Source organism: Grammomys surdaster, unplaced genomic scaffold, assembly GCF_004785775.1.
Source record: "Grammomys surdaster isolate TR1022 unplaced genomic scaffold, NIH_TR_1.0 146, whole genome shotgun sequence".
NCBI classification, from domain to species: domain Eukaryota; kingdom Metazoa; phylum Chordata; class Mammalia; order Rodentia; family Muridae; genus Grammomys; species Grammomys surdaster.
Genome location: NW_021604604.1, coordinates 841,224 through 862,615, shown reverse-complemented (window position 1 = coordinate 862,615; position 21,392 = coordinate 841,224). Strand labels below are relative to the sequence as shown.

Genomic DNA, 21,392 nt, shown 5'->3' with positions numbered 1-21,392 from the left:
AGTGGAACTTTTAGAGCTGAAACAGCAGTCACTGCAGTAGAAAAACAAACGAGTGGCCCTGAATTCAGGCACATCACAGCTGTCCACATTGAACTATACTGAGATTTATCATAGCCAAAATGCCAAAAACTGACACTGATGAGAATCACGAGCAGAACAGAAAAGGATGCATTACACACAGGAGTCTAACATTTCCTGGAATGACATCTGGGAAGTCCTCAGTGAAAAATGATGTCATCTTAGAATTTGAGACCCAGATAAATTATTCATAAATTATGCTTAAAATAAAGACAAGCATTGTGGTTTGAATGAAAATCACCCCCCAGAGGCCCACAGAGATTAGCGCTATTAGGAGGTATGGCCTTGTTGGAGTAGGTGTGACATTGGAGGAAGTGTGTCACTAGGGTTGGGCTTTGAGGTTTCAGAGCTCAAGCCAGGCCCAGTGACACTCTCTCTTCCTGTTGCCTGCTGATCCTGATGTAGAACTCTCAGCTACCTCTCCAGCACTATGTGTGCCTGAGGGTCACCATGCTTCCTGCCATGCTGATAATGGACTAAACCTCTGAATTCTCAGCCAGCCCCAAATAAGAGACTATAAATTTGAAAGAGCACAAACAGGAAAGGGTACATGGGAGGAAGGAAAGGGAAGAAGAAAATAATGTAATTATTATCAAAAATTTTAGTTCTGTTTTAATATTCCCTATTTGACATTAGCACCAAACCTTTCTTACTTTAATGATGGCTTCTCTTAGAATTTGAACACATTTTCATTCCTGCTTTTATGCCTCTGTCTGCCAGGAGCATACTCAGTGTCCTTTTGCATACAGTTCCTGCTGTCTATTTTTTTTCATGTCTATAAAATAGCATTTTCTTATCTCTTCCTTTGTCTCATATTATGATTGGAAAACCTTTTGTAGGAATTCTAAATGCCAGTTCTCTTGGAGGACTTACTGTTTTGACTTGTTTAGTAAATACAACTAAGTATTTAAATAAGTTGGATTTCCCCTTATGATACTCCTTAGAGGCCTTGTTTTGGCATGTTCACAGTTATACAACAATGACAGTGCTTTCTAACAGGGTTTTTCTTCTACCTTCTAGGGTTGGGAAGTGTGAACATATATGTGTGGGTGCATGTGTTTAGGTGCGTGTGTTTGTGAGGGCCAGAGACATCAGGTATTATTCCTTAGGCTCTGTCTGCCATTTTTGTTGAAACATGGTCTCTCATGAGTAGGGACTCTCACCACCTAGACTAAATCCCCTGGGATCTTGCTGGATACACCTCCCCAATTTTGGAATTACACACATGTGTTACCTCAGCTACTTATACTTTAGTTCTGAGAACCAGACTCAGGTCCCTGTACTTGTAAAGCAAGCATGTTACCAACTGAGCTGTCTCTCAAGCCCTAGCCAGATCTTTCTTTGATTTTTCTATTAAGCCAGTCTGTATGACACCAACCTATTGAAATTTACCTACTGTATTCTGATTTCTCTATAGATCTCAGCAATGTCCTGGGGCAAAGAATTGCTTCACAGTTTGGTCAGCTAAATGCAGGCACACTTTCTTTGAGTAGTCTTGAGGACCCCAACAGAGTTCTTAGCTGTTTCTTTGATTCTGCCTCCTGCACTACATGGTCTGTAGTTAGCCTGCTGCTCTCACATTGCTCCACACCACCTTGCAATTTCCAGCCTCTCAACTATTTTCAAAAGTTTTCTTAGATTTGAGCATCTCAGTCTGTCACAGATAATACCAGGTGTGTTAGGGAGGACTTTGCAACCCTTTGTTCTTACAGCATCCTGTCAACAAAATCTCTGGTCCACTGCTTCAGAGCTGCCAGTGGAGCCAGGGGTCCATATCAAATGTTCTTTCTTCTTGAGCAGAACTCTGGACTAAGGAAAAAACTCTATTCTCAACTTGTCTCTTCTGGCTTTGTCCATTATACCTAATGAGCAACCCTGGGAGAGAGTGAGCATTATCAGCCTGCTCACCAGAATTAGGAACTCCATCCTGTGACTGGGGACATAGCAGAGGAAGGAAGCCACCCTCGCCCTTACCTAGGATGTAGCCTCTACAGTACAGGTGTGAGAGTACATGAGCAATGCATGCAGCTATGTCCCTGTTACTTTAAGTAATTCTCTGGTTTTTGTTTTTTATTGATGTTTAGCTTACTAGGTAACTGCATCCATGAATTCTTTATACTGACATTTTTTTTGAAACAAGAATCTTTTGAAATATTTTAAAGAGAATTGGATTTATTGACTACTTTTTGGAGGCAAGTCTTATACTGACAAAGAAAGACAAAGACACTACAAAGAACGAGTCTGACATTCTGTGTGCACGTGCATTGTCTGACAGGGATTTGTTGCAAAATACTAGTTTGTTGAAATCTTAAAACAAATTTTCTGAAACAAAAATTCTCAGACCATAACTGCATTTAATAAAATGAAACTGGGGGTTGGGTGAGAGGCAGGAACCATGAAACTATGTGTTGAAATTCAATGTCCATGCTTCAAACACTCCCAGCTAATAAGAATAATAGAAATCTCACTTAATAAGATGGGCCCACCCAACTTAAATATAAGTGAGCGCTTTACAGCAACATTTATAAGAAATGTTTAACATTTTTAGGCTTTGGGGAATGTTAAGTTAAAAGCGTAAAGAAATGCTATTTGATGTAATATTCATATGGCTGAACTTACAACAGCCGAGGATGCTGGCAATCAATGAGGTTTTGGAGCAAACTGAACTCTTGCCCGTTGTTCATGGCAGTGTACAATGGGGTGGTCACCGTGAACATGTACGGAGAGCTCTTACCCCATCCCCGCGTGCATCGATATAGATGCACGTCTAAAGAAAGACTTGAGTGTGAGTGTTGACAGTGCCTTTCTAAATGAACAGAACAAAACTGAACTAAGCACTGGAAAACGATGGTGCTTCTGTGACTCAGGGCAGCACATGGTCTATACAGATGACCTCAGAAGACACTGAGAACAAGGCAAAAAAAAAGGCAGGAAAAGTAAGAATTTCTAACTCCGGATATTAACAATCCTTTCTTTACAATCTCACTTTCTGTCTAAACAGGAACAGACTACATTCAGAAGGTCTGTAAAAGCTGCCTTTTGAAAGTGCTGCCATGTTGCTTACAGAATGACCTCACTGTTGGTTTGGCTTACATCTGTGTGTTAGAGAGTTGAGAATGCTCTCAGTTTATGGAACCCTGATTTAGAAAAATTATCCCTCAATTTTGTTTGATTAAAGAGCTTCCAGGATCTATTTTCAGATTATCTTGCAAAGCTATATACTTTGGGGGGTGGGAGCTATAAACGCCTATCATGAATTCTCTTCCAGTCTATCTTGGAGATGTAAAATTGCTTAGGTTAAATATAGCACCATTCACTCTTCATTTTATTTTGATGATCTATCATCTAACTAAAGAATATCTGCAGTTCATTTTGTATATTTTCATTCTTTTGTTCATTAAAAATTGTCATGTTTCACTTTAAAGTTTACTCTGGGTCCTTCAGAGGAATGGCATTTAGACTAGTAGAGACAGTTCTTTTCATCAGGACAGTATTTGAATCTTCACTAACTGTCAGGGAGGAACCAGAGTTTGAGCCATGACAGCTCTGTTAGGGAACTCTTTAAGAAAATGAGCCATAAAGTCATCAGTAAAGCATTGATTTTTATTCTCACAGTAATTTCCACACTTGTATACATCTTTCCATTTTTTTTTTCGTTTTAACGTAACTCTCTACAGTTCATTCAGATATAAAGTTTGCATTCCTCAGGTTAAACCAACTGTTGCCTATAGCTGCTTGGGAAATGGATTTCTTGGATAGAAAATGTACCATTGAGGTTAGATACATCTGGATGGAAGGAATTATGGAGACCTCCTAATCAAGGTCTAGGCAGAAGTTCCCCTGTGAGTTCACAATGGTGACAGGACCACAGTGAACCAGTGCACTGAGGAGAGAACATGCTGAGACGTCCTGGGTAGGCTGAGTGCTCTGCAGTCTCTTGACCTCTGACGCTAACCAGTTTGGCCTCTATTAGTCAGCATCTACTTCAGAAGGAAGCTTTGATGAGGGCTGAGATACATCAATCTAGGGATAGCATTAAATCATTAGTTGTCAGTGTACTTTGTTTAGCAGAATAATAGCAGGTTTTCCCTAAGGCTTAGGGCCTGTCTTGCCACAGGCTCTGAGCCCTGATTACAACCAGGCATGGGCCCCATCTTGTGGAGTGGGCCTTAAATCCAACGGCAGGAATTTTCTGCTTCTCTCTCTTCATCGTTTCCCTGTGTCCAGATTGAGAAGGAGGCCTACTCCCAGGACATCCTGGAGGAACTCACTCTATGTGGTGAAAGTGGACAGATTCTTCATGATTTCAGTGTTGCTCTCTCTGCACTTTTCCTTATGACTGGTTGTTTGTTTGGCTGAGTGATTGAATTTTATATTCAATCCTCTACTTTCTAAATAGGGAATATTTTCATAGCATATTATAATACAGTAAAAAATACCAATGAAATTAAAAATGAAGGAAATAAAGTTCCTATATTTTCAAGCATACTGTGCTATCTCTAAATAAAATTTAACAATCTGACTTTCATGGCTCTATTCTTATCAGATAGTGATTTTGATTTTTTTAAACTTTTATCTGGAAAAAGCAAGTGACTATGCTCTTTGAAGATAGTTTTAACTAATATGACTCCCCAGACTGGATTTTATTGTTTGTAAAAGATACTAAGTCATAGAAATTAGGTGATAAATAATTACAAATCTTGTGTAAAACATTACTGTCTTAATTTCTTAGGTAGCCCACACTTTCTTTTATGGGATTTAAAAGATGAAATTTAAACAAAAGTGTAAGTTTGAAAGGTAAAGCTTGCTTATTCACTTTAAATTTCTGTATTTATATTTTCAGACCCTTTGTAAGTTTATTCTTTGGATAAGAAGGTAACTTGTTACTTTTCGTGTTGTAACAAAGTATAATGCTAAAGTAACTTAAGGGGGGGACTTGTTTATTTGGGCTCACAGTTTGAGGGGACAGAGATGTGTAAGTACAGTGGCTGCATAGTGAGGCAGCAACTCACGTTGTGTCAAAGATGAGCTGGCACCAGCAGCTTCCTCTTTCCCTTCTTTATTCAGTCTGGGATCGTAATCTATAGAAAGGATGACGTCACCCACACTGAGGGAGGCCTCTGTCCTCGATTACATTGTTCTGGAAATGCCCTCATAGACATACCTACATGTTTGTTTTCTTTGTGGCTTTATATCTATTCAAATTGGTAATGAAGTTTAGGTAATGATGGGTATTCGTGATTAATAATTTCAATGTGTAAAGACTGTGACTGTGGTCTCTTGTCTATTATTCTATTGTCTGGAAATATTTGTAATTTTTTAATGTTGTCTCATTAAGACCTAGAGTGGAAGATAATAAAATTTCTGAAGCGTTATTGGTGAGATCATAGAATTCTTCCATAATTAACAGTCATGTCTTTCTTCACATATTCTTATGTGGCTCAGTTCATCTTTCTAAATAGAACAATTCACTTTCAGCGTTGCTTACAAACACATTTTTGTGTCTGTCATCGTGGGGATCTGGATCTTGCTCTGCAGTCTTGTTTAGTGGAGCCTGCACGGCCAAGGACAGTGTTCATATTTACCAGTGTGAAGAACATTTTTCTTTATTTACCACTAAAACCTCTCCTATTTTAGTTCAAATATACACACTTTAAAAAAAAAGTTTAGTTAGCCTAAGTAGAATCATAAGAAAAAGATATAATTTCCATCTTATGAAAGTCACAAAATATTATCTGTTTGGAGAAACACCTAATCATTCCAAGAATGAGAAAGGTGGAGGCATAAAAAATTTGATAAAACTAAACTTCCTCCTCCAAAGTACAGTATTGAATTTCACAAAACACAGTAGCCACAGTAAAAATGTTACAAATAACCTGGAGGGAACCACTCTCGGCCTGTGATGGCCGACTCCACCCATGCTCCCAGCCTCTCTGGACTGTGTGGATACTTCTCATATGCGTCTCCTACCTACATACAATCCACGATATTGGATGTTAGTCCTCTAATTAGGTTGTTGTCATCTATTTTAATCCTGGCACTGTTGGCATTTTGGCCTGAATGATTCTGCTTTGTGGAGGGCTGTTCTCTGAGTTTTTGGATGGTTGGCATCACGTTCACGTTAGATGCCAGGAGCAATTTCCTAGCCCCAGCCAAAAAAAAAAAAAAAAAAAAACCTGTCTCTAAGCATTGTGAGGTATCCCTGAGAGTGGATTTGAGAACCCAAAGTGTCCTCCTTGTCATCTTTGATCTACTTGAATACCTGTCTCCACTCTTTGTACACGCTATTAGCTCAATAAGTATTTGCAGAATATGAAGAAATAAATTGTGATTCTTCAAAAACACATTTACCTTTAATTTATTATTAAGATGAATTCATATCTGTATGCATTGTGTCAAAGATATTTCCTGGGTCAGCACCTCACTTCACACTGGGTATAAACGTCAACTCTGAAGGTCTATTGACAGTTAGTGGTTGCTGGGGGAGACTCATTTTATTCTATTGTTCATGCTGCAGTAAATAACTTCTCACTCACGCAAACAACTCTAACTACACATGGTAGGACATACACAGAATGAAGACCGGGAAGGTAGGAGGGTGATCTGTTGGGAGGAAGGGTTTCAACAAGAGAGAGGTGAGGGATGAGGGGTGAAGGATGAAGGATGGTAACAGGAGTGAAAATGACTAAAATTCAATATATTCATGCTTAACACTGTGAAAGAATAATAATGAGCCAGTTAAAAAACTTAACCAAGAGTAAATTGTTTCTGAGCACACACTGGAAAGTGGTTTAATTTTTATTGAATTCGTGTTAGGTTTGTATGGCCCTTCACTGTGTTAGTGCTAGCTGCTGGGCTTTCGCTTAGTTGCTTGTTTAATGAACAAATGTGAGGTTTCAAGTGGTTTGGGATTTACAGAAAGATTGAACTGAAAATACACATCATAATGATAAAGCTCTTTACTCAGATGGCCTCTGTCCTGACATTTTACATTAGAGGGGTGTGTTTGTTGCCATTCATAAGACAATAATGATACATTACCTATTACCCCAAACTGATAACAATTCAGGCATTTTGCATTCAGTAAGTAAAGAGTGGTCTTCCATCCAGTGGTATTCACCAGATAGAAGGAGGAAGCAGAGGAAGAGGTAGAGGGAGAGGTGGAGAAGGAGGAAAAAGAGGAGGATGAGAAGGAGGAGGAGGAAAAAGAGGAGGAGGAGGAAGAGGAGGAAGAAGAAGAGGAGGAAGAAGAGGAGGAAGAGAATAGGGGAAGGAAGGAAGAAAAGAAGGAAAAAAGGAAGAATGAAGGAAGGAGTGAAGGAAAAAAGAAAGGAAGGAGCCAGAAATGGAGTCTCTAGCTTTGCTTTTCAGAATCTTGCTAACTGCTGACTAGCTCTAGCACCTGGGTCTTTTAAAGGGCTAGCCTGCATTTTAGAGGACTCCATTTCTTTTCAGTTCTTGCAGAATAATTTTGTAATACAATCTGCCAGCCTATATTAGAGGCAGCCTGACCTTGTATGGTGCATGCATATTTCATCATGTTCTTCTTCCTGATACAAAAGAAAACATAGCCCTTGAAATCCTTAAAATGTCAGGCTGTACATAATTCCATATTAGCTAGAAGTTCACTTTGAGTGAAGAAAGAAAGCAATTGTGAATGTGCTTCCATTTCTTCATATTTAATACGGAGATAGTGATGCTTACTTCCAAAAAAAAATGATGAGGTTTATGGATAATCCATGCCAGTGTGTAAGGAATGTGCCTGGTTCCCAGTAAGTGCTGGATGCATCTTGTCTGGTACTATTTAATCAAGACATGTCCAGCATCCCAGTAAAACTCAATCATATTAGAAAAGATTTTGGAGAAAATGTATTCAATATTTTTAATTAGAATGCTAAAAATACATTTGCCTTCACTCCTCTTCCCTGCCTATACATGAGTTACAAGGTCAGAGTGGTGGCTTGTGGGGTCCCAGACAGTGATGCTGTGATGCAAAAGCAGATGAAGAAGTAGGGCCAGTAGAGCAGATCTGGGGCAAGGGAGACCACAGATAAGAGCCCTGGCTAACGGCAATACTGAAGGCAGGGATGATAGTTTGTGGCATCAGGGCATCAAGGACTTGCAGAATCCCAAGCATCCTTGTGATGTTGTCTCAGTCCGGGACCATTCAACCACTGACCTCTCTTCTCCTATCCACAGCTGTATCGATGTTGGCCTTTTCTGCAGATGAAGTGCCTCCTTTCAAAGTTTTTAGTGGGACTCAGTGTTTCTTAATATTGTAGAGCCCAGATCTGAAAATTTTCTCTACCATATTCTTTCATCTTGTCTTATTCAGATTCTTCCTGCTTTGTGTACAAAGAAGGAAGATGATGAAGAGCAGAGGCAACATAATATTCCAGATTGTTTCCTAGAGTGGTATCTCTCATCTTTACTTCAATGTACTTACCAATTTTGCCTAAAAGAGGGTTTATTTCTTTTTTAAATTGATGCATGTTTAAAACAATGTATATCCATTTACACCCTTGAACAGTATTAACTGAAATATCAGAAACCAGAATAGCTTTTGAGGCTTACATCCTAAATTGGGGAATACATTTGTAGAATCACAATTCTTATCCTTAAGTTTAAGTGGAAGATAGAAGATTCTCCCCTACAGATTAATTTTGGTGAAAACTGTGTTCTAGTTATCAGTCCAATGTAAGCACAAATCTCTGCTTATTTCATTTGTGAGACCATAAAGATTATGAGAATCATTTAGGAGGATAATAGAACAATATTTTTGGAAACATTTTAAGGAAATTTAAGTTTTATAGTAAGAACTCTAAAACATCAAATTTTTTTAAAGAAAAAAATTTATGATTTTTATTAAAAATATTTATATGATGTTATGAATAATTTAGAAAACAAGAAAAACATAATAATAAAAGAATGTATCATTTGTTATATTACCTCTTTTTTTTCTGCTATAGAATTTTTATTTCTATACTTCTTTTTTTAATTGGATATTACATTTATTTACAATTCAAATGTTATCTCCTTTCCCCCTTTCCATCCCTGCAAATCCTCTATCCCACCTCCCCTACCCACCTACCGACTCCCACTTCACCACCCTAGTATTCCTCTACACTAGGGCATCAAAGCTTCAGAGGACCACGGGCTTCTCTTCCCACTGATGCCAGATAAGGTCCCTTCAGCTCCTTCAGTCCTTCCCCTAACTCCTCCATTGGGGTCTCGGTGCTTGTTCCAATGGTTGGCTTCAAGCATCTGCATCTGTATTGGTCAAGATCTCGCAGAGCCTCTCAGGAGACAGCTATATCAGGCTCCTGTCAGCATGCACTTCTTGGCATCCACAATAATGTCTGTGTTTGGTGTCTGCATGCAGGATGGATCCCCAGGTGGGGCAGTCTCTGGATGGTCTTTCCTTCAGTCTCTGCTCTACTCTTTGTCTCTGTATTTCTTTTAGACAGGAGCAATTCTGGGTTAAAACTTTGGAGATGGGTGGGTGGCCCTATCCCTCAACAAGGGGGCCATGCCTATCCTATGGAAATGGTCTCGACAGGTTCTCCCTCCCCTTTGTGGGGTATTTCAGCTAATGTCATCCCCATGGGGTCCTGCCGGTAGGATTTGTTGAAGGAGGCAGAGGCAGGGGAATCATGAGTTCGAGGCCAGCCTGGGTTACACAATTTTTAAATGGGCTGGAGAGATGGCTCAGCTGGTAAAGGCTAGGCTCACAACCAAAAATATAAGGGTTCTATTGCCTTCTAAGAAAATACCATTTTAAAATTTAGGGAAGTTTCCTAATGTTTTGGAAGCATGTTCATTCTTTTTCTCATTGATTATATGCTTACATATATAAAATATTACCCAAGAAATAGATCCTTCAGTTGTTGAGAAGCTGAAAGAAAAACTCAATTCATTTCATGCAGAATGGGAACAGTGATGGTAGTGAATAGTTGAAGAAAGTGAAGAAATTTCTTTTTTTTTTTCCAAAGAAGTATCACTGAGTTTATTAACACTAAGGGGCAGGCTCCATGTAAAGAAGTAATTGGCCAACATAAAGGAATTTATTTATTTTTTAACAAATATTTTTATTTTGAGATATAATGACAATAATGTATCCTACCAATATTTGATTTTCATTTCACAGTAATACTCATTATAGCTAACTCATTTCTACAGGACTCCCCTCCTTTCTTGCAAAATTGTTAACTTTTAAACATTCAGTTTTCTTACTTCTAAATGCCTATTATAATTGTGTGGACTTGGTTGGGCTGCTGAAATGTGATGTAACACAGCAAAGTAGTTACAAAGGCCCCACAAGACAAAATGTGGAATGAAACCTCAGCTGTTGGTGTTACAGACATTTCCTTGTCCACATTTACATGTCTATTCCTGTGTTCAGTTCATGTTTATTCATTCATGTTTTACTTTTTTTAAAAAGAATATTTATTTTTTCTCAAAACATAATTCATTCACACAAGGGTTATAAACACAGAAAGGTAGGATGTGGGGAATGGAATGACACTGGAGTGTGGGTGTTCAGGGGGAATACAGATATCTTTCAGAACTGGGTGTCGGCTGGGTGAAGGTTCAGAGGACAAGTCACTATGACTCTGCCTATGACTCGATTGTCCTTATCTAAGTTGGTATTGTCTGCCAAGGCTACCTATTTACAAGGTCTATGACTACTCAGGCTGGTAAATTGTCACAAAAACTGCCTGTTTATAATAGCTTATAGCCATCTGTTTCAGTGTTTATCCACAGAGACTCAAGACTTGGTGTTAGTATACACGTATGACAGGCCTATTGCTGATTTTAGGCCTATGGCTGATTTTAGGCCTTCAGTGTATAAACAGGGCTGCCCCTGACATCTCCTCCCTTCTCTAAGTATAGAAGAGCTGTGGCAATTCTAATCTTGCGAAGGCGGGGATAGAGGCCTGACCTCCAGTATTTGAAGGGGACCTTGTAATGGCTCCAGTCCCCCTGTTGTTGTCCAGTGAGGCATGAGGGCCATACCCATCCCGATGTCTTTTTCCTGGAGAGGGGATACTTTTGACATCAACCACTATGCAGTCAGGCTTGTCCCTCAGGGAACCCAGATAGATATTTTTATCTTTTATTTATATTCCCTTACAGTGATTAGCCTCGCAGCCTAAGCAAGAATTCAGATCACCTGTCAGAGGGGGTTCTGGATGGCCCCTCTCTGCTTGGTCTAGGGGCAGAAGTCCCCCCTTTTAGGTTGGGTGGAGATGGGTTTTGGAAACACCCTGTATAAAGTAACAACCTCATCCTGAGTCTCGTGGTCCTCCATAGCTAACTTATGATAATGTATCTGAGTAGGTTTTGCTACCAAATTATTTATCTGTTGTATCACAGAGTTAGTCCGCCTATTTGAGGGCCAGGGACCAGCAGAAATAAGCAAAAAGAACCCAAATAATGGTCCTAAGATGGGAGGAAATAGGGTTGACAACCTTGGAGAGGCTGAAAACCAATTCCTGTACCAGCATTCATCTGTCTCTTTCTCTCTCTGATTTTTCTTAGGCCCTTCACTGACCTATTTCATGCTCTCTTTAACCCTCCTTGTCTTGTCTATGTAAAGGCAACCTTCTTCTTTAAGAGCTGTACACAGTCAAGAGCTGTAAACAGCCTTTTCTATTGTAATAGAATAAATCAAGTCCAATAAGGATCTTTGCGATTTTAGGAGGTCTCTTCAGACAGTGAAACGAGGGATTTCTTCAGATTAGTGATGTCAATCTCTAGCTGTTTGATGTTCTTGTCAGTGGCCCTTCAAAGGTCTGAGTAGTATAATTTCAGAGGCCAGCATCTGGATTGGAACTTCTAACAGCAGACATCAAGGGTGATTCATTTTTACCTTGAAAGGAAAAAGAAGGGGATTCTCAGGGAGATTTCTCTTCCCTGGATATAAATTGTTATTCATCTTATTTATGGTTGGGCCTGGCTTTGTGGGCGTGTCTATTTTTTTCATTAATCTTTTTGGTAGCCAGTTAGCTGTGCCTTCTGTAGTATCAGACAGGCATATCAATCCTTGGCCCCATAAGGCAACTGGGTCTGGGCCATTCCCTTTAAGGGTAAGAGGGTCCTTCCCCATATCTGTGGCAAAGTTTTGTTGGTCTCGGTGGTGCCAGAGGCAGTCAGCAGCAGATTTGCCACGAGCTTTCAGCTTTAGAGAGATAAAAGTGAACAAGGCATGATGGAGAGTATTTCGGGGGGGGGGGTACCGTTCCCCCTCTTTTGTTTTTAAAGCCAATTTTTCAGAGTTCTTGTAAAATCAGGGCAGAAGTGCCAAAAGTTGCTCCTTCCACACTCAGAGAGTCGTGAAGACCCTATTTAAGGATATATAAATCAATATTAATAATCTTTTGTCAAAGGACTGTTATAGCACCTCCGACAACTAATCAGACTATATAATATACCGATTAGTAATAGCTTCTTCTACTTTTTGTGAGATTAGCTCTCTTTTGTCAATTAATTGTTGAGGAAAATTAGGATTTACATCTCTCTTGAGAATATTGAACAGAGACTTAAATTCTTTTGTGGAGAGCTTAAAATAGGATCTTAGCCAATTAGCAACTCCTAGAAACTTTTGAAAATAATTTAAAATAAGTAAACTCTCTCCCTCTCTTTTTTTTTTTTGACCCTTTATCTGTGTGTGTGTGGGGGGGGCGGGGTTTGGATATTATACGTATTTACCTTTCAATGTTATCTCCTCTCCCATTCTCCCCCAAAACCCCTTATCCCATAACCCCTCCTCCTATTTTTGTGAGGGTGTGCTCCAAATATCCTCCCAGTCCCTTCTCCCTGCTCTGAAATTCCCAAACAGTAGGGGATCCAAACCATGGCCCTCCACTTCCACTGAAGTCTGACAAGGTCACCCTCAATTCCCTATACAGGTGCATGAGTCCCTCCCTTTGTGCTCTCTGCCTGGCGGTTTAGACTTTGGGAGCTCTGGTTGAAACTTTTGATACTCCTTCTAGAAAGGACCAAAGCATCCACACTTTGGTCTTCCTTCTTCTATGTGAGTTTTATGTGGTCTATACGTTGTTTCTTAGAAATTGTGAACTTTTGGGCTAATATTCACTTATCAGTGAGTGCATACCATGTATGTTCTTTTGAGATTGGGTCAACTCACTCAAGATGATATTTTCCAACTCCATCCATTTGCCTAAGAATTTCATAAACTCATTGTTTTTAATAGCTGAGTAGTACTCCATTGTATAAATGTACCACATTTTCTGCATCCATTCCTCTGTTGAAGGGCATCTGGGTTCTTTCCAACTTCTGGCTACTATAAATAAGGCTGCTATGAACATAGTGGAGCATGTGTCCCTGTTGTATGTTGAAACATCTTTTGGGTATATGCCCAGGAGTGGTATAGCTGGGTCCTCAGGTAACACTATGCTCAATTAAGAAATTTCTTTAAAGATTGTTACTTAGTATAAAAAGCATTCATTCTTTTTATTTTAGGTGGTTTCTTTTTTATTTTAATGTTATAGTACAATTCCACATGTGTATGAGTGTATGTAAAAATCCTTTATTTTTAAGAGTAGATAAATGTGCACGTATGTTTCTCACACAATTTATTCATGTGAAGATATGACTCAAATATTGTCTTGTGGAAGCAATGACTAGACTTGAAGATGAGAAATCACCAATGGCTAGACCATCTTGTCTGTTCTTAGAAACCTCCTCTCGGAGTTAGGTGGACTCTTACCTAACTCAGCCTTTGTGGTTTGGCAATAATCTTGTGTGCTATCAAATTGGACCAAAACCAATTCTATACATTCATTATTTCTCATAAGATTTTTAAAGTTTTATTCCAAAATATACTTCTGATGTTTCTACTCTGAAAAGCTCCCCGTAGTTTTTATAATTCTGCTATGTTAGTAATAAATAGCTGCATTTGTAATTTACTGTTTAAGAAAGATCAACAGAATAAATTTACATCAAAATATACTATATTCTGAAATATCATTAATTCTTATAGTGAAGTAAAATTTGTAAGTGGGTAGATTTGTAATAGTATTAGTGAAAAACATATAGTGGGATAATGCCTAGCCACACAAGTTAAGACAGGATACCTTCCATGGCCTTTCTTCTCAGTCAGCTGTGACCTTTTTGAAGCTAGCACTTCTACATCAGCAAATCTCTACAGTTCCATAAAATGAACTATCATCGTGTCATACTTCTTTTAACGTCCATCTGATGCACTCATTTCCAGCTGTGCAATGGAGGATCAGTGACCGATCTTGTGAAAGGATTTCTGAAGAGGGGAGAAAGAATGAGCGAGCCTATAATTGCATATATTTTACATGAAGCACTAATGGTAAGGCCATTTGAACTCTTTGTGCAATAATTAGGAGGTAGTTCTAACTAAATAAAAATGTAGATCCCATTTTTAGAAAAATATACCTACATTCGCATTGACTAGTACAGGGCCATATTTGGGTTCCTTTTGTAGAAGCCAGCTTTGTCTATGTCAGTGGGATCCTCATTTCTGTTCTTAAGTATTTTTCTTAACTTTTATAGATAAAGATAGAAAATAAATGTTTCTAATGGGTTTATTTGCCACTATTTTAAATAAGTGTATCTAGAATAATATCTTTTGTTGGAATCAACACATTTCTAAGACTTTGGAGAGCAAGCAAAGGCTCAGTAGGTGATGGTGCTTGCTGCCAGATGTAGTGACCTCAGTTCAATCCAGGGACCAGCACAGTGAAAGAGAACTGAGTCCTATGAATTGTCCTCTGACTTCCATATGCACGCATATACGTACATACACACGCACATACACACACATGCACACACACCCACATGCACACATATATAAATGAATGTGATAAAAAAAATTAAAGATTTGGGGGGAAAGCTGAGAAGTGTGCTCCGGTTTTGTGACTTTCTATATAGTCCAAGTTGGAAATGACAAATTTGGAATTCACTAACCAATACAAAACATTGGGTTTTGAACACATGCTTGGTATTAATTCTGCACAAGTACACCACCTGAAAAATGTTTCTTTATTTCATGCTTGTAAGAATCATTACTCATTTTTTGTCTTCCAGGGACTTCAGCATCTGCATAGCAACAAAACCATCCACCGTGATATCAAAGGAAATAACATCCTGTTGACTACTGAAGGTGGAGTAAAACTAGTAGATTTTGGTAAGTTTTCTTGAAAGTTGATAAGGAGTAGCATGATTGCTATCACTTTCCAAGAGGTTCACCTTTTCTGCATTGAAAGTAGAAAAACCAATCAGAATCTCATTGAGATAATTTGGCAAATGAGCCTCCTGGCTTCTGAGTCACCCAGTATAGCCTCACATAACATATACATGTATTATGTATACATGTATATGTGTATGTGTATATATGTGTATATGTATATATGTGTATATGTATGCTTCTATGTAGTTTATCCACCAGAGCAAGCAGTGTCCCGGATGATTATTCTATGCTTATTCTGAGAATACCTTGGCCTCTGTTGTTGATTGTTTAATAAATGAACACATGCCCAACTCTAACATTTTGACATGGAGGAGCTCTGCTAGGCTCACTGAGCAATATTCTCTGCCCCCAAAGCAGGAAACATAGATAAAGACTTTCTTGAGATTCTGGGTGTCTTATCATGATGCCCAAAAGATCTTTGCTCACCTTTGTGGTCTTCAAAGAAGGCACAGCTGAGCAAGAAAAAAAGTAAGTGGAGATCTTGGATGACGTGATTGACCAAAAATATCAGTCATGTTCCTGTCTACATTTTCTCTGTTGTGTAACAGTAAATTTCCATGTTTACTTGGCCAGTTTTGTTGCTGTGGGATAGCCCAAGACACTCAGTGTGTGCTTCATGTAGACAGATGGTTTTCATGTTGAAAGTGATTCTGTACTTTGCCACATTTGAACATCTAAGTCTGTGACAGTGTGACAACGTGACAGCGTGACAGGACATCTCAGTGTTGTTCCTAAGTTTCTTTTCTTTCCTCTTTGTGTGTTCCAGCTGGGCACAGTGTTCCACCTTGTGCTTCAAGATCCTATGAACTTCCTTAATTTTATTTTATCAAACAGAACTATGGACATGATAGGTAAATTAAGACGCTTCAAAGTGTAAGGTATAAGGAGATAGGCAGAGTCTTTCAGAATCAAAGACTGTCTCATTCTAGTCTGCAGATTTTTCTGCTTTGGGCATAGCAGTTCACAGAATATACATTGAACCAGCAAACTTTCTTTATTTTGTATTTTCTAGAAACTGGAGCTTCACAAAATTAACGCTGATTAATTTTAGAAATTACTGTAAAATCATGTGTCTCTAATGCCTGTATATTTTGAGTTAAGCCCAGGCTTGATTTTCAGAGGATGCAGAAAAATCCCCATGAATAGCGTGCCTACCCACTATGCCTTGCACAGTACTGTGTATCTCCCCTGAAGTTTGCAAACTGTTGAGCAGCAGTGAGACTGGCAGTGAATGCCTGATTCTTAAACTGAGCACTTCCTGTCTGTGTTGCTGACTGAGGTCACGGTCATATGATCATTTAATCAGGTAGGTTAAAGTGTGATAAGGACTTTCTTCTGAATTCAAAATAGCAAGAACAATGAAATACTTTGCTCCATCGTTCCACCGTGCCCCGTTATTCTACCTAGAAAATAATGCCGTGCCCATTCTAAGACACACTCAGCGGGGAACTTGATATTGAACCTAAGAGCTCATAATCCCCATGCTGTCAAGTATATCATCTATATTGAAAGATGTTGAAAAGCAACTATGAGTAAACATCTCCAGACATCAAAGAAAAATCTGACAAGCTAGTAGCATTGATAAATGTACTTTCAGAGATATTTTCCAATGTCAATTAAAAACATTTATCTAGATTATAAGTAAGATGATTGCTTTTTTGTTTGTTGTTTGTTTTGTTTTGTAGTGTTAAACCTTATATATCTCATGCCAACACCATCTCAAACTTTGTTCCCAGCCTTAGGTAACCTTGTATGTGACATCTTTATAAATTGCTATACATGTATAAAAAACAAAGTGAGAGCTTTTGGTTTTAGATTATTTTGTTTGTAGACTTTCATCAATCATTAGAAAATAAGCCCAGTTATCTATTAAATGTTTTCTTGCTGTTCAATACTCAACTCATATCATTTATATGTAATATAATACTTATATTTTTCTTCTCCATGGTAAACAGACAGAGAATTTGGTTCATTAAAATGATCAGTAGGGTTTTTGTGAATTAAAACTTGAGGGTGGTAGAATGTAGCAATGTTCTCTGAGAGCAGAAGAAATAAGATATAGTAGATCAAAAACTACAACATCTAACCCCAAAGCAATATCCTCACTTAATGTACAAATCTAATTTTTAGTGATGGCTGCTTCTTGGAACAGAAGGATTTAGAATAAATTTTACCCTTAATTTCTTGCATCATGAAATGTACTCTGAGCTCATTAGAGCACACTGAAGATAGTAGGTGGCTGTTACTCTAGGTCATGTACACACAGCTAAGTATCCAGGGCTAGGCACCACCAGGAAAAGAGAACATGCAATGCTTACCTTTCTGGGTCAGGGTGACATCACTCACTGTAATGTGCTGTACTTTCATCCATTTACCTAAAATCTTCATGATTTCATTTTTCTTTACAGGTGAGTATTATTCCGTAGTGTATATGTGCCACCTTTGCATTATGTATCTTGAAAGACATTTAGGTTGCTTGCATTTCCTACCTTTTGCAAATACTGTAGAAATCAACATGACTGAGATACTATCTGTGGAATAGGATGTTGAGTCCTTTGGGCTTATGCCAAGGAATGGTACAGCTGTATCAAATGGTAGGTTTATTATTTTAGCTTTTTTGAAAGTTCTCTATACTGGTGTCCAGAGGAGCTATACCAGTGTGCAACCTCACAAGATATGAATCCTTTTCTGCCCACAGCATTTGTTGTCAATTTCTTGGCCTTAGCTAGTCTAAGATGAAATCTCAACCTAGCTCGAGTTTGTATTTTCTTAATTACTAAAGATGTTGAACATATTTTAGGTATTTTTATCCATTTTTCTTTCTTTCTTTTCTTTCTTCTTTTGGAGAACGTTCTGTTCCGTTTCCTACTTCAGTTTTAATTGTGTCATCTGGTTTCCTGATTCTTTGTCTTTTGAGTTCTTTATATATTCTGGATTTTAATCCTCTGAAAGATACATAACTAGTAAAGATTCATCCTGCTCTGTAGGCTTCCTGCTCAATTGGATGACTGTTCCCTTAGCCATATAGGAGCGTTTGAGTTTCATAAGTACCACTTGTCAATCATTGGTCTCAATTCCTGAGCAGATGGAATTCTAATTCAGTAAGTCCTTTCCTATACCTGTATCTTGGAGGGTACTTCCTATGTTTTCTTGCAGTAAGTTTAGCATGTCATGCATGTTTCACATTGAAGACTGATCCCTCTAGGACTTCCTGTGACATGTGATAGATATGGCTCTACTTTTATTCTTTTACAAGTGGCAAAGTTAAATAGACACTCAGTAGGTGTGTGTGTGTGTGTGTGTGTGTGTGTGTGTGTGTGTGTGTATCCATATGTATATATACATTTAACAATAGTAATTGAAGAAATCATGAATTTGGAAGGGAAAGAGGAGTTGGAGCTAGAAGAAGGAGGAACAGGGGTAATATAAATGCAGTGCACATGTATGCATTTCACAAAAAAACATAAGACCATTTAAAACTCAGAATATTTGCAGTTCATCCCTATTAAGTGCTTTAAGTTTAAGCTTAGTGAATATCTGATAGATTATTGTTAAATTATAAAACAAGCATTCCCAGTGCTTTTTATATTTCTAATGAATAGAAACATTGAGTAAAGTTTACTACAGCAAAGTCAGTATTATTTTACATATTAAGAAATCTAATTACACAAAAAAGTAAGACTTAGATTTGATACTACTAGCAATAAGCATAGTCTGTCTGAAGGCAGCTTTTTGTTGTTGAGACACACTATTGCAAAAAACCACTAGACCACTTAGAGAGCTAAGAGACTAGTGAGGTGGTAAACATTTTTAATGAGCTGTATAAGCAGTCACGGGTACATGGTCAGTCAATAAATAAAATGAGCTCTCAGGAGATCAGCTGCTTTAGGCAGGTCAACTAATGTTGAAAAAAAGCAAATTGTATCTTGAATAAAAAATGAAAAAGAGGCTCAGTTTAAAGCCAGGTCCCAGCTTTCCTCTCTATGGGTTTTTCCCTGGAGAACTTCATTTCTAATAGGGCACTTAGCATTTCAGAACAGGAGAACAAGATACATATCTCGTGATTTATTTAGACATTGTTCTTATGACAGAATAGTTTATGACTTTAAATCTCTCGTCATCTACACGTCCCATTTTATACTAATCCCTAATGCATAATGTAGGTCAAAAAGATGCTGTGACTTAATCATTAATAAGCCACTTGTTTGGGTCAAATGAGGAAGGTGAACTTGAATTTTAGAACTAGAAGTACCCTTTCTTTCTCCCTGCGAATTCAAAACAAGAGCCATTAGTTGGTGGGACAGGCAAGAAATGAAACGGGCATGCAGTTCCACACAATTTAAATCTTGACCGATGTAATGAAGATGTCCTCACTGGAAGGGTGTTGATCTTGGTGGCATGGGATGAGGTGTTGGGTCCCCAAGTGGAACAAGAAGGGTGTGTATGAGGGGTAGTAGTGGTGATGTCCAGTGAATTTTCAGGCCTAAGTGAAGACAACATCTGCGTAAAGGTGAGGTTGACGACTAGACACTGCAGCAGCACAGGACAATAGGAGCCAGAGAGCTGCCAGATAGAGAAAAGGATTACAAATATGAAGAGCGATAAATGTGTGTGTAGGTATCAAAATAAGTATAATAATACGTGCTCCATTCTCAGGAGAAGTAAGTCATCACAAACTAGATAGATTTTCTGTTGTTTACTTTTAAGAGAGTGAATATAAAATTGGGTGTTTAGGCAAGTGGGAAGTCCTGGAAGGAGTTGGGGACAGGGAATGAATTCAACCAAAATATGTTGTATGAGATTTTCAAAGAATAAATAAAAACACTGTTTTAAAGTACAGTGTATGTGTTGTGAAATGTGTGAATGTCTACATATTCCCTCACTCTCTCCACTAATGCAGAGCATACCACTCATGTGGATCTTGGTTTTAAAATAACAATTACCAACTAAGTGGAAACTGGGGCTTTTAGAGAAAGAATGATTTTAGGGCTGAATAAGTTCACCTGGAACCTACTTTGTCCAAAACATTAAAAAAAATTCTCAGTGAATGAAGACATGTGTCAAAAAAAATACAGACGCCAACTGGAACGAGGTTCACTCACCACACCTGGGAGTATTTGAACTTTAAGATGGTAATGTTGATGAGCTCATGGAAATTCATTGAACAAACAGAAGTCCAATAATCCATACTCACATACATGTACACACGGATACATGAGGAAGGAGAGTGCCTTTTAACTCTGATAAAGATAGAAGGAATATGGACTTTCAAGCCATCATTCGTGTGTCACCGTAGTAATATTTAACTTATCCAATAGATGCCTATGCTAATGGGTCAAATGTTTACTAGAAATAGGGCTGTCTCATAGACTTGAAATACCTGTCCACAAAATGACTGTTAGACACAAAGGAAAAAGAGAAACTTCATGAAGAAGAAGTCTACAGACAAGTGTCAATCAAGTGGCCAGTGTGAGCCTGGCTAGTCACAAGGAGAATGAAAATTAGTTGACCTGACAGGACTAGCCTGTTGTATTCCCACCAAGGCTCAGATCATGAGATGATGTCTGTCAGTTCAAACTAAGGTGTAGTCTATGAACTAACAGGCCTAAAATTTGAAAAATCCCTAGGTTTTGAGACTCAAGGAATGATAGAGGAGTTGGTGGTCAGACTGTAGATTATCATAGAGACAGAGCAAGGCAGAGAGAACAATGATCTTGGGTGCATTTTGGTTTTGTTGTAATAGACAATTTTGATACTGTCATTGAAACTTAATATTTGTAGGTTACATTACAAAAATATATGAATTTAAATGTTGACGACTATAAATTAAAAGTATCCTTGTTTGTAGTTAATTATAAACTGTTTAGGGATGGAAAAGACATTGTTTTGGGCCATTTACTACCAAATGAGGCAGACATTAAAAAACAAAATGAAATGAAAACTTTGTATCTCTTCTGACAAATTTTAACTGACCCTGGGATTCGATCAAAATAAAAACATAAGGCCAGATGTTGTGGTGGCTCACATCTTTAATCCTGGCATTTAGAACATATGGTAACAGAGGCAGGTG

At 38.3% G+C, this 21,392-nt stretch overlaps 1 protein-coding gene across 1 annotated transcript in view; it reads left to right on the top strand.

Moving 5' to 3' along the window:
- The window catches only part of Myo3a (myosin IIIA), a 192,198-nt gene that overhangs the window by 27,545 nt on the left and 143,261 nt on the right, over positions 1 to 21,392 (top strand). Inside the window, exons 4-5 of the mRNA XM_028764933.1 lie at positions 14,318 to 14,422; positions 15,160 to 15,259. Coding sequence (XP_028620766.1) covers positions 14,318 to 14,422; positions 15,160 to 15,259 — 205 coding nt within the window. The remainder of the gene's footprint in view (positions 1 to 14,317; positions 14,423 to 15,159; positions 15,260 to 21,392) is intronic.